Genomic DNA, 14,140 nt, shown 5'->3' with positions numbered 1-14,140 from the left:
TAATCAATCACCTAATGACTATTCCTAAATCGCACTATCGTCACGATTTAGTTCACGTCATTCAACCACAACATGCATATGGCCATAAACATGGAGTGACTAATAAGTATAAGCACAAGGAAGATTTAATCACAAATATTCCAAATTAACCTAGCCTAACATACATCAAACTCAAAGTATATCTTCACCAAACCCCTAGCAACAAGAAACTACTCACTAGTCATAACTACAACTACAATCATGCTAAGCAACATTATAACCAATGAAATGGTAAGAAAGACAAAGTTTTTATCAACTAAATTAACAAGAGTAGAAGCTTTAATCATAAAAGCAAGAGACAATAGAGAAATATACCAAAACCTTCATTGAAATCCAAATAAAGAGCCACACATCATTCAATCTTCAATCTCCAAGCTTGACCATACATCAATGTTGCAAAATTACTTCTTCAAAAACTAAAAGTAAAACTAATGTTGATAGACAATGAGAATTACACTAAAAGCTATATGATTGTTCAATACAAAATTTCTCTATCAAAGACCTAGGAATTGATATTTTTGAGCTCTCCCCTTGGGTTTCTATGCTAGCTTTTTTTATCTTTTCTCCCCCCTTTTAACTTGGGCTGAAATCGGGATTTGAATTAGCAGCAGAGAGGCGCGCCCGCGCGTTAAATGATGGCGCGGCCGCTCCTAGAAATGCGCGCCCGCTCCAAAGAGGGTATTTAATGGTTGATCCCGCTCATCAGCGCGCCCGCGCTCTATAGATGCGCGCCCGCTCCTTTGGTTGCGCGCCCGCGCCATTCGTCTGGTTTGGACTTCTTCCTGTTTTGCCCTTATCCCTTCCATCTCTGAATCAACAGCATACGCCTGCAATCATGGAACAGGAAGGCAAGGCGTGATACAACGAAAGGGGAGGGGAGTATAGACTACCTAAACCACATGAATACACATTACGCGCCACAAAGGTAGAATACTCGAAATAGGAGGATCATAGCAAAAACATACTAAAATGAACTGAATTATTACTAAAACTACTAGAAAAGACTATCCTAAGAGCGACATAAATGTCACTCATCAGTGACTTGGTCACTCTTTTTGGGTCAGCAAACGAGTCTGGAAATTGATTTGCTAAACTTTGTAAATGAATTATCTTTTGAACTTCCAGTTCACATTGTTTAGTTCGAGGATCAAGATAAGATAATGATAATTCATTCCATTTAATTTCTTTTTTCAGCTCTCTCTTTTATCCCCCTAATGTTGGGAAAAGTGACTCGTTAAAATGACAATCTGCAAAACGAGCCGTAAATAAATCCCCTGTTGTAGGCTCAAAATATTTAATTATTGACGGGGATTCAAACCCAACATATATTCCCAACCTCCTTTGAGGACCCATCTTAGAGCGTTGTGGTGGAGCTATTGGAACATAAACCGCACATCCAAAAATTCTTAGATGGGAAATATTTGGTTCCTGACCATAAACTAATTGTGATGGGGAGAACTTATGATAACTTGTTGGCCTAATGCGAATTAGTGCTGCTGCCTGTAATATAGCATGTCCCCAAGTAGAAATTGGGAGATTGGATTTCATAAGCAATGGTCTAGCAATTAACTGAAGACGTTTAATTAATGACTCAGCCAGACCATTTTGTGTATGAACATGTGCTACAGGATGTTCAACATTTATCCCAATGGACATGCAATAATCATTGAAAGCTTGAGATGTAAATTCACCAGCATTATCAATCCGAATAGTCTTAATAGGAGTATCTGGAAAATGTGCCCGTAACTTAATCAATTGGGCAAGTAATCTCGCAAACGCTAGGTTGCGAGTTGATAACAAGGACACATGTGACCATCTAGTTGATGCATCAATTAAAACCATAAAATATCTAAATGGTCCACATAGGGGATGTATGAGCCCACAAATATCTCCTTGTATACGTTCCAGAAAACTAATTGATTCAAAATTAATTTTAGCTGGTGATGGGCGAATTATTAACTTGCCTTCTGAGCAAGCAGCACATGAAAAATTATTATGAAGAATCTGTTGGCTCTTCAAAGAATGTCCACATGGATTCGTAATTATTTTTCGCATCATTATTGAACCGGGATGGCCTAACCGGTCATGCCAAACAACAAAATTATCAGTAAACTTTTGGTTTACTATAGCATGAGCTTCAATAGCATTAATTTTTGTGTAGTACAAACCACTGGAGAATGTAGGTAGTTTCTCCAAAACATGTTTTGAGCCTTGATTTATATTTGTGATTTGAAGGAATTCGTTATCATCTTCATTGATTGTCTCAATATAATAACCATTGTTGCGAATATCTTTAAAACTTAATAAATTTCTTTGAGACAATGGGGAGTATAAAGCATCAATTATTTTAATTTCAATTCCCCAAGGCAATTTTATAGTGGCTCCTCCGGAGCCCTCAATAATATTTGTACAACCCGATATGGTACTCTCATTATTAATCCTTTTCATCATTAATGTAGAGAAGTATTTTTTATTTCTAAGTATTGTATGAGTAGTTGCACTGTCAGCAAGACACAATTCTTCACCATTCATAGCAAACTAAACTTGAGTAATATCCATGTTCTCCATTAAATAAAATATATGTCAAAATATTAAGCATAAAAATAAAGATGATAGAATAAATAATTCAATAAAAACACCCAAATAGTTCATAAATTCATAAAGCATATAAAGTCCTTATTACAACCATTGGAAAATAACATAAGTAAATAACTAGATAAAGTCTAATACTTAAAGTTGACATAAAATAATATAAATTTAATTATTCCCTTCCGAAGCATTGAAGAAATCACCAACTTCTAAATGAGTTGTACTGCCAAAATCAAAATTATTCCCTTCCGGGGATGACCTCCACGACCTTTACCATATCCACTAGCTAAAACCACGACCTCTACCTCGACCACTACTACTGGAATGGTCTTTGTTTTTAGTTTCTTTCCCGTTATGGGTTGTCACATTCGCTTCAGGGAATGGAGTAGAGCCAGTAGGACGTGATTCATGATTTTTCATTAACAGCTCGTTATTTTGCTCAGCCACAAGAAGACAAGATATTAATTCAGAATATTTTTTAAAACATTTTTCTCTATATTGTGTCTGCAGGACAATATTATTTGCATGGAAAGTAAAGTATGTCTTTTCAAGCATTTCTGTATCAGTAATATTTTCTCCACATAATTTCAATTGAGAAGTTATTTCAAACATAGATGAGTTATATTCACTAACAGATTTAAAATCTTGCAATCTCAAATTCAACCAATCATAATGAGCTCTAGGTAGTATCACTGTTTTTTGGTGGTCATACCTTTCCTTTAGATTACTCCAAAGGATTTGTGGATCTTTCACAGTTAAATATTCACTTTTGAGTCCTTCATGGAGGTGATGGCGAAGGAATATCATGGCCTTTGCCTTATCTTGGAGTGTTGCTTTATTACCCTCCTTAATTGTTTCATCAAGGCCTTTAGCATCTAGGTGTATTTCAGCATCTAACACCCATGATAGATAATTCTTTCCGGTAATATCAAGGGCCACAAATTCAAGCTTGGTAAGATTCGACATTTTCACTATAAAATAACAATAAAAGATTAAATAGCATACAATAAACATATACTATATAAAAATAATAATACTTACTACTGTTAATGATTTAATCACATATGAAGGGGATATCATGAGTTATACTACTAAAATGTCTCGTAAAATATGTTAAGAAGCAAAATTAATATCACGACCTCTACGTAATGAAGCAGAAATAATATCATCATGATATCTAATAATCATAAACTAATAATCATAAACTAACATAATTCGAAAGCATATAAGGTGAAGATGAAAAAATTCTATGAAAGTGGCCGCATATTCTAACATCATGATATAATCATAAACTAAGAACTTTAGTATGTCAGAACCGCATATAATCATAAACTAACATCATGATATAGAACAATTCCTAACATCAATACTTGATACGTGTTAACTAATGTTATAAAATGAATACCTTTGGACTTTTTTTTTCTTGGCTAGTATACTTACGGAGTGATCAGTGTAATAGTTTCGTTTAGAGTGTAGTGCTGATAACGTATTATAAAATAAGGGGAAAAGGAAGAAGATTAGAGAGAGATGTAGTTGGTAATTGTATTGTCTATATTCATCCATTTCATGACCATCTATATATATACAAGATGTGAACATTGTAACTTATATGGAGGGTTAATGTGGACTAATGACAAAGGAGGGTTACAAGGATGCTATTAAGACCATACTTAAGGTGGTCATAAAAGAGATAATTACAAGCTATAATGGGCATACATTATTATTTTGTAACAAATAGAGATTTGGGACCAAACCCTCAGAAATTAAACCTTTCACGTCTAGGGCTGTAGACACCCATTTGTGTCTCCCCAAAACCAAACCCAGTGATGAGTACCTTTCACGTCGAATCATAATCAAATGAAGTGAAAGTGTGGAAAGTCTAGTGTTGCGGATAGTTTTATTTATTTTCTCTCTGTTTTTGAAAACTTATTTTAAGAAAACAGTCAATCCAGTTTGGTTGGTCCATGATATGGGTCCAATAGTAGTGTAGTTAGATGGGGCTTGACAAGGGCTTTCCAACGATATATTATAAGCCCAATTCCGATGAATATTGAGGAAGTTATGGCCAATTTACTGAACTGGGCCCGGTTTGAGCCTTGTATGAGGCCCAATGATCTAGGGGAGGGCCTGATATGATTTATCATTCCTAATGCAATTAGGAATGGTTTTAGTCTTCTAGATTCTTCTAGAAGGTTTTTTTCATTCCCAATTCAATTAGCATTGATAAATTGACTTTTGTGGACTTTTCAGAGTTTTAATTAAAATCAAAGAACATTTTTGAGGAAAAGATACGATTTTATCCTCCTGTACGGCAAAATTTATCTGATTTTAGAAAACCCATCAAAAACAGGATTAGCGCCTAACGCTAGACATTGGCGCCTATCGCTAAGCCTGGCGCCTGGCGCTTGGCGCTAGCATTGGCGTCTGGCGCTAATGTTGGCGCCTGGCGCCAATAAGTCAGCGTTGGTGCCAGTTATGTTTTCAAGTGTGCCAATGCTCTGTTTTGTTAATTTTATCTTTTTGGCTGATTTTCTCTGTAAATAACGTATTAAAAACTCCGTTTTCATTCACCTACAATCAGTTTTTCATTCTCTCATCAATTTTCTTGATTACTCTCTCTCTCTCTCTCTCTCCCTTTTTCTAAACTTGCTTTTCAAATACAAAATTCCGCATTCATTAGATCTAGAAACACCTAGCCATATTTGAAGTTGCCTTCGCTCTAGACGTGAAAGGTTTTAATTTCTGAGGGTTTGGTCCCAAATCCCTATTTCAATTATTTAATTTAATTGTTGTTTTATTATTTTCCTTGAAGTTACTAACGCGTGTATTTTGTTATTAGAAAGAGATACGAGGCATCCAAGTAAGTGCTTTAATTGTTTTATTGATTTTATGATACAGAAATCATGCTTAGATTGTTTTATTGATTCCTAGTATCATGTTTAGGATGTTCCTAGTATCATGTTAGGATGCTTTCTTTAGTATGATATTTAGGGTGATTTGCTTATATCAATCATGATTCCTGCGATGCCTTTTATTTTCTCTTCCTAATATTTATGATTGTTAGTATCATGTTAGGGTTAAAGATTTGATTTTTATTGCTTAGTGACATGCTAGGGTTTGTTATTTAATCTTGTTAGCATCGTGCCTAGGATCTTGCTATTAATATTATTCTTTAACATGATTATTATAATGATTGTTATTATAATTATTATTCATTATATTGATTGTTTATTATGTTGCTTGATATTTATTGTTATTGCTTGATCACACCTTTTTATGCATGTTTAAAGGGAATTTGTAATTGTAATCACGCTTAATAAGATATTTAATAGTCTTGTTTAGGGTTAATTTTATCATAATGTCAAGTGATCGCCAATAATAGATTTATTTGTGCATTAATATGCAACCAACATAGATAAACAGGTTTAGGGTTAATCCTATTGATTGCATGTTAATCAGAAAATGCAAATGAATACGATCTGAATAAAGTAGAGGCCTATTATTAGGGAAGGTTCAATCTCTTTTAGGTTTGATTTGTACCTTCATCCACGAACCCTTATTTGGTTCAAGACCTTATGGAGTTGACGATCTCTTGGATCGTTAAGGGGTGTAACCTTCACCTCGTGAACGGTTTACAAGTTTCTAAAACTTATTGGCGACTCTTTTGCTCTATCTTCTTCCCTTTTGGACGCCACCGTACTTTAATGTATGATCTTAGTGGGGTTCAAGCTAGGGGTTAATGCTTGAAATTTATTCCCCACAGTTTTTGGAGACTCCACTGGGGAGGATTTCTATTTTAATTGCTCAATTTGTTTCGGCGATGATTTAGAATGAGTGGATGAGACTCGAAACGTTCTAAGTATTTCATGTGCGTAATTTTGATTAACATTATTGTCATATGCATAAAAAAAATCTCATTGGAAAGACCATCCGTAATGAGTTAAAAATATAGGATTTTACACGTAAGAAATTTGAGAAATATCTTTCACAACTAGAACCGAAATAACACCGCGCGAAACTGGAAAATTTTATCGAGCACAGAAAGCTGCTGAGGCATGTGGGAAGTAGCGCCAGGTGCCAGAGCATTGGCGCCAGACTTTTAGCCGTAGCGCCAGACGCCAACATTGGCGCCAGGCGCTACAGTTAAAAATTGGCGCCCGTCTCTATTTGCTGGCGCCAACCTCCCCCAATACCGATCCAGAAATATGCGTTCTAATTTCGACCGGTTTTCCGTATTGTTTGCTCGATCCTACTTCCTGATTGAATTTTTTCTCACTTTTCTGAAACCCATATGTGTTCTACATATGGACATAACCCTCTGGGAATTCATGCTCCATCTACCCGATTGAACGCTCTGTGAAACAAAGGGTACATCCGAGAATGTTGAATTCACCAAACCATGGAAGCGAGTTTTTTCTAAAACTCGCGGTGTCCCATCCACTCGCGCCAACCTTTCACGGTTAGGCTTCCGCGCGGCGCATCTGGACAATTAACCATGGACCCTCTATTGACTAAACCATATCCCGAACTTTAGAGAACTAGAGCCATGGTTAGGTTGCAAACTCATTGCATCATATTGTGCCTACTTGACTAATTGTGCATTATTTGTTGTGCATATATTCTATGTTTCTCTTAACCGTCTGTTTGACTTGTGTTGAGATTAAATAAATTAATGACTTAAAGAACTTTGCCTAATTAATTAATTAATTAATTTGAGTCAATAAAGTCTAATATTTTAATCAGAATTGACCTAGTACGACTTTAGGCATACCCCAGCTGATTAATAACACCGAAAACAGTCCCAGATTGAAGCTCCAGTATTAGCGCCAAAATCTGGACTGTAGCGCCACCCTGTGGAGTGTGGCGCCTGACGACAGCTCTGTCGTCTGGCGCCAAGCTACACAGTGCGACGCCAGTCCTGTCGTTTGGCCGACGGTTCGGATTATTGGTCGAGTCATCACCTAGAGTCTAATTAACCAGTTTGCTAATTAATTCGGTTAATTTTCGTTGTCAATCACACCTTGTCAAGTCGTTAATTGAGTCTAGTCACATATTCTAGCCACATGTTCATGACACGAGTCTTAACGTACCGGCTACACTCACTAGTCTTAGCACACACTTTGAGTATATGTCACCATGTCCATGTCTTAGGTTCATGCATGAGTCAGTCTTTTCCGTCATTTGAGTTGGGGGTACATTCTATTCCTAATTCTTCATATCCCTCCATTTATATCATTCTCCTTCACATTCTATTCTATCTTTCTTCACTTCCTCCATCCATTGCATGTTGAATAAAGTTTGAGTCAAATAATTAACAATAAATATCCCCAAATTCCTTTTCCACAGTACTTGGTCAAGGACAGAAGGGCAATTAATCAAGGACAACCTCTTTATTCAAGTTTCACTTTTCGATAAACCGATTCGTCAAAAGAGGAAGGCTAAAAAGATAATGGCAACTCAAGAAGAAGTTAATGAGCTTAGGAACCAACTGGTTACCATGACTGAAACACTGAAGCTTCTCACACTTAAGGTCGATGATCCCGTGAAGCAACAACAATTGAACCTCGTGCAAGAAAATTTGAGCAAGCTATCTAATGACTATAAATTTCAGGGCATGAGTTCACAAGGGGTCTCTCTGGACAAGGAACTTCTTCCACATAAGTTCAACGCCACTAACATCCCTAAATTTAAGGCAACAGATAACCCTTACTTCCATCTAATAGCTTTCGAAACCATAATGAACATTAAGAGTATCGATAAGAAGGTTTTCCCCTCTCTGATCTCACTATCTCTTGAAACTGTTTGCCAACAATAGTACTTCTCCCTTGACAAAGAGAAAACATATACCTGGGAATCGGTAGTAAACGCTTTCGTTGATAGATACAAGTGCAATGTTCAAGTTGAAACCGATCATAGACAACTTGAGATGCTAAGACAAAAGGAGAATGAAGGCTTTACTTCTTTCTTTAATAAATGGAGAGAAATTTCCGCTAAGATGATTGAGGTCCCCACCGAAAAAGAATCTGTGAGGATGTTTATCAAGAATCTCCAAGAAAAGTATTCGAAGCATCTAAAGTATCAACACAATCTGAATACTTTCAAGGTCGTTTATGACATCGGAATTGAAATCGAAGATGACCTCGCAAAACAAAAAGCTACTAACAATAGTAGCCACGGTGGCTGGAAAGGAAAGAAGAACGACAATCCTTCTTCTTCCGAAAACGCCTACTCTAGTAACAATATTAGTACCTTTGATCTCAGTGAAGTTTTAGCCATGAATAACCAAGGATCTAAGAAGCAACTAAGGAAAGACTTCACCCCCATTGGGATGAGCTACGATATTGCCTTCGATCGACTCCATGCCAAAGGACTCATTACTCCCATTGGACCTATTCAAGATCCCATACCTGAAAAGAGATTGCCTAGTTGGAATCCAGACGAACACTGCAAGTACCATCAAGGTAGGGATCATACTACTGAGAGCTGTTGGAAGCTAAAGGAGGCTATCCAACATTTGATTGATAATAACAAGCTTCCCATGCCTCCAGTTAACAAGAAGAGCGAGTGATGATAAAGGAAACAACACAAGACAAGAGGCGAGCTTCAACGACAAGATTTCGTGACCTCTTTTTTCTATTTCTTTTTTTATTTACTCTTTCCCCAATAAGTCTAGCATAAGCACTTTTTTTTATTCTCCTTAGATTTATTTTGTAGGATCATTATATATTTTCTTTTAATAAAATGAGCATTTGTTTCCTTATATATGATCAGATTCAAAAAAAAAATCACTGTCGAATTAAGCACAAGGTACACCAATGATTTGAGGCACCCCTTGTAGCCACATCATATCTCCTTTCACCTTTCAAATTTACAATCCTTTCTTCATAAACCACTTTGAGCCTCGTCTAACTATAGACCTTTCTTTTTTCAACCCATATCTACCTAATCTTGGGATGGTGTGTAACTTATGCAAAAAGGCTTGAGTGATTTCAAAAGATCATAATAAAAATAAAAGCAAAAAATATAATAAAAGTGTACAAAAGGGCAAGTGTTCCAATGTCTTTGATATGAAAATATCTTCGATAAGAACACATCTCAGATTGCTTCTCTTATCGAGTGCTCGGTATCGTGCCTGAGAAACATGAATAACAAGTGAGTGATAGACTGCATGTTCGGGATTGTCCACACTTATAAAATAAATAAATGCTAAAGCAAAAGAGAAAAGAAAGAGCTAAAAAAGAATAGAAACTCAAGCATAAAAATATAAAGATTCAAAAGCAAGGTTGCACACCTTGGGGGCTTATCGAGGGTCTTGAGCCTTTATCCCCTTCTTCTATAACCTTTAGCCTTACCACGTTACAACCCTTAAAAAGACCTTTTTGAGGTATACATACACTTGTGCGAGGTTCGGCTAGAGCTACGTTCGGCCTGATTCCTAACGGATACGTAGGCAACCTCACATCGAGGTGCGACCGTAATAAAAATGCATTCATATTCACGATCACACACTTACACCATGATCATATCAAGGGATCTCCTATGCTCATCCCTATCCATGTAGAGCTAGACTTGGGGGCTTGATCCCTACATCATTAGCTTACCTAGCCTATGAGTCACCACCATTTGACTCTTTTAACAAATAATATCTTTCCACACACTTAGCTCTTGTGGCTTAGCTTTAGTGTCACTTTCACACACTGCACAGATACATGACCAAATTTACTCCCCTTAGGAACCCTTTGTCATGGAATCTTAACATAAAGCATGCCTTGTCATATCGCTCATCACTTATCAATCATCGTTGCATCACGAAGTATGAAGTACTTAGCCTCCGTGCCTAAGTTACCCTATAGCCTAGGATGGGTTAATCCTTGCACCTTGAGAAATAGTATCAAACAACATTTGACTAAGCTCGTTCAACATGCACCTTCAAAACTTCGATTCTTTTTCGCATCTTTCTTTTTCGGGAGAAAGTCGGTACCCTCCACAAAAATGACGAAATTTTTTTGCTTTTTTGCATTTTCGAGTCGCATAATCAACACTATGCATACACGGGTCATGAGTCACACGTGTCATTTCACTTCGAGTCGAGTCAACCTCGAGTCAGTCGATCACATCGAGTCAAGTTTATACCTTGAGTCGTGTCAAGTCAATGAGTCAAGCAAGATTAAACATTAGGTCAACCCTAAGATAATTAAAGAGATTGACAAAGTTCTATAGTCAAAAATAAATACAGGTGCAGCAGAATAGGGAAGAACCTACTCCAATTCTTGGCGCTAGAGATATTTCAGCAGCGACAGAGCTCGAAGCCTCTCAGAAAGGTGATTTCGACCTCATACAGCAATTTCGGGTTCCTTGGTACGCCAGTTAGCCCCTATAAGCAATTTGACATGATTAAGTAGTCAGTTTGATTACAATCACAATAAGTGGTCGACCTGATGAAAGATCGTCTCACTTAGCTTAAAGCGCCTAAGAATTGGCTCATCACGGAAACACCGACATACTGGTTTTAGCGGAAGCTAAGTTCAGGCGAGCTTTAGAGATCGACAAACGTTGGTCTTCGGAAATTTTTCTTCAGCATATTATCGCAACAAACGTTCAAGTACCGAAGCTCTATTATTCAGAGATGCGTGAACATTTCCATCAAGCTCTTTTGCTTCAGAGACGCGTGGGCATATCATCAAAGCTCTTTTGTTCAGAGACGCGTGGACAATCCTTTTCAAGCTCTTTTGTTTAGAGACGCGTGGACATTTCCTACAAGCTCTTTTGCTCAGAGACGCGTGGGCATCCTATTATCAAGCTCTTCGTTCAGAGACGCGTGGACACATCATTCAAGATCATATCAAAAAGAAGCTCCTTGTTCAGAGGCGCGTGAACATATCCAAAAAAAATAAAAGAAAAGAAGCTCTTTGTTCAGAGGCGCGTGAACATATCAAAAAGAAGCTCTTTGTTCAGAGACGAGTGAACATCGAAACAACAAGGTGGCATTCCCTAGATTGTGGAGAGTTGTCACAAACAACTGAGGATTGTTTCAAGAGGAGCAATCTTCGATAGTATTCCCTTGGACGTGGAATATTATCAATGCGTAGGAGGATCGTTTCAGGCGAAGCAATCTTCTAAGTTGGAAGCAGTTACGGGCGTAGCGGTTTTCAAGCGGGATGGCATTCTCTAGCTTGCAGGAGGTCATCAAATCAAATCGGTTACTTTCAGAGACGTGTGCTCGACGGTGCAAGATACGCGTTTCTTAACTCTTTTATCTGTTTAACTAACGCTAGTTTGCAGGTATCGGCGTTACAAGAGTGATTTAGGATCGCAGAACGTTCGGAATCATTCTCCGTCCCTATCGATACTTTGACTTTTCTTTTCGAAACTTGCGTTTCTCCAAACTCAGTCAAAGTGGGGGCTTCTATAGACACCCATTTGTGTCTCCCCAAAACCAAACCCAGTGATGAGTACCTTTCACGTCGAATCATAATCGAATGAAGTGAAAGTGTGGAAAGTCTAGTGTTGCGGATAATTTTATTTCTTTTCTCTCTGTTTTTGAAAACTTATTTAAGAAAACAGCCAATATAGTTTGGTTGGTCCATGATATGGGTCCAATAGTAGTTTAGTTGTATGGGGCTTGACAAGGGCTTTCCAACGATATATTATAAGCCCAATTCCGATGAATATTGAGGAAGTTATGGCCAATTTACTGAACTGGGCCCGGTTTGAGCCTTGTATGAGGCCCAATGATCTAGGGGAGGGCCTGATATGATTTATCATTCCTAATGCAATTAGGAATGGTTTTAGTCTTCTAGATTCTTCTAGAAGGTTTTTTTCATTCCTAATTCAATTAGCATTGATAAATTGACTTTTGTGGACTTTTCAGAGTTTTAATTAAAATCAAAGAACATTTTTGAGGAAAAGATACGATTTTATCCTCCTGTACGGCAAAATTTATCTGATTTTAGAAAACCCATCAAAAACAGGATTAGCGCCTAACGCTAGACATTGGCGCCTGTCGCTAAGCCTGGCGCTTGGCGCTAGCATTGGCGTCTGGCGCTAATGTTGGCGCCTGGCGCCAATAAGTCAGCGTTGGTGCCAGTTATGTTTTCAAGTGCGCCAATGCTCTGTTTTGTTAATTTTATCTTTTTGGCTGATTTTCTCTGTAAATAACGTATTAAAAACTCCGTTTTCATTCACCTACAATCAGTTTTTCATTCTCTCATCAATTTTCTTGATTACTCTCTCTCTCTCTCTCTCTCCCTTTTTCTAAACTTGCTTTTCAAATACAAAATTCCACATTCATTAGATCTAGAAACACCTAGCCATATTTGAAGTTGTCTTTGCTCTAGACGTGAAAGGTTTTAATTTCTGAGGGTTTGGTCCCAAATCCCTATTTCAATTATTTAATTTAATTGTTGTTTTATTATTTTCCTTGAAGTTACTAACGCGTGTATTTTGTTATTAGAAAGAGATACGAGGCATCCAAGTAAGTGCTTTAATTGTTTTATTGATTTTATGATACAGAAATCATGCTTAGATTGATTTATTGATTCCTAGTATCATGTTTAGGATGTTCCTAGTATCATGTTAGGATGCTTTCTTTAGTATGATATTTAGGGTGATTTGCTTATATCAATCATGATTCATGCGATGCCTTTTATTTTCTCTTCCTAATATTTATGATTGTTAGTATCATGTTAGGGTTAAAGATTTGATTTTTATTGCTTAGTGACATGCTAGGGTTTGTTATTTAATCTTGTTAGCATCGTGCCTAGGATCTTGCTATTAATATTATGCTTTAACATGATTATTATAATGATTGTTATTATAATTATTATTCATTATATTGATTGTTTATTATGTTGCTCGATATTTATTGTTATTGCTTGATCACACCTTTTTATGCATGTTTAAAGGGAATTTGTAATTGTAATCACGCTTAATAAGATATTTAATAGTCTTGTTTAGGGTTAATTTTATTATAATTTCAAGTGATCGCCAATAATAGTTTATTTGTGCATTAATATTCAACCAACATAGATAAACAGGTTTAGGGTTAATCCTATTGATTGCATGTTAATCAGAAAGCGCAAATGAATACGATCTGAATAAAGTAGAGGCCTATTATTAGGGCAGGTTCAATCTCTTTTAGGTTGGATTTGTACCTTCATCCCCGAACCCTTATTTGGTTCAAGACCTTATGGAGTTGACGATCTCTTGGATCGTTAAGGGGTGTAACCTTCACCTCATGAGCGGTTTACAAGTTTCTAAAACTTATTGGCGACTCTTTTGCTCTATCTTCTTCCCTTTTGGCACTAGACGAAAATATAAATTGGCCACCGGTTCAAAACCCCCCTATGCCACCGGTTTTGAACCGCTGGGCATTTGGGGGGTGGCAATAATCGTATAAAAAGCCACCGGTTCAAAACCAGTGGCAATAACCCTTCCCGCTTTTTTTAAAGAGGTTATTGGCACCGGTTCCTGGTCAAAACCGGTGGCAATAATGGCCAAAAAAAAAAAAAAA

At 37.1% G+C, this 14,140-nt stretch overlaps 1 protein-coding gene across 1 annotated transcript; it reads right to left on the bottom strand.

Moving 5' to 3' along the window:
* Positions 1–2,910: 2,910 nt before the first annotated feature.
* Positions 2,911–3,594, bottom strand: LOC110701564. Its single transcript, XM_021879196.1, has one exon. It carries the CDS (start codon positions 3,592–3,594, stop codon positions 2,911–2,913), a length of 684 nt encoding a protein of 227 aa, XP_021734888.1.
* Between the last annotated feature and the right edge of the window lie 10,546 nt (positions 3,595–14,140).

Source organism: Chenopodium quinoa, unplaced genomic scaffold (assembly GCF_001683475.1).
Source record: "Chenopodium quinoa cultivar QQ74 unplaced genomic scaffold, ASM168347v1, whole genome shotgun sequence".
Lineage (NCBI taxonomy): Eukaryota > Viridiplantae > Streptophyta > Magnoliopsida > Caryophyllales > Amaranthaceae > Chenopodium > Chenopodium quinoa.
Note: the sequence above shows the minus strand (reverse complement) of the source record. Positions and strands in the feature narration are given on the sequence as shown.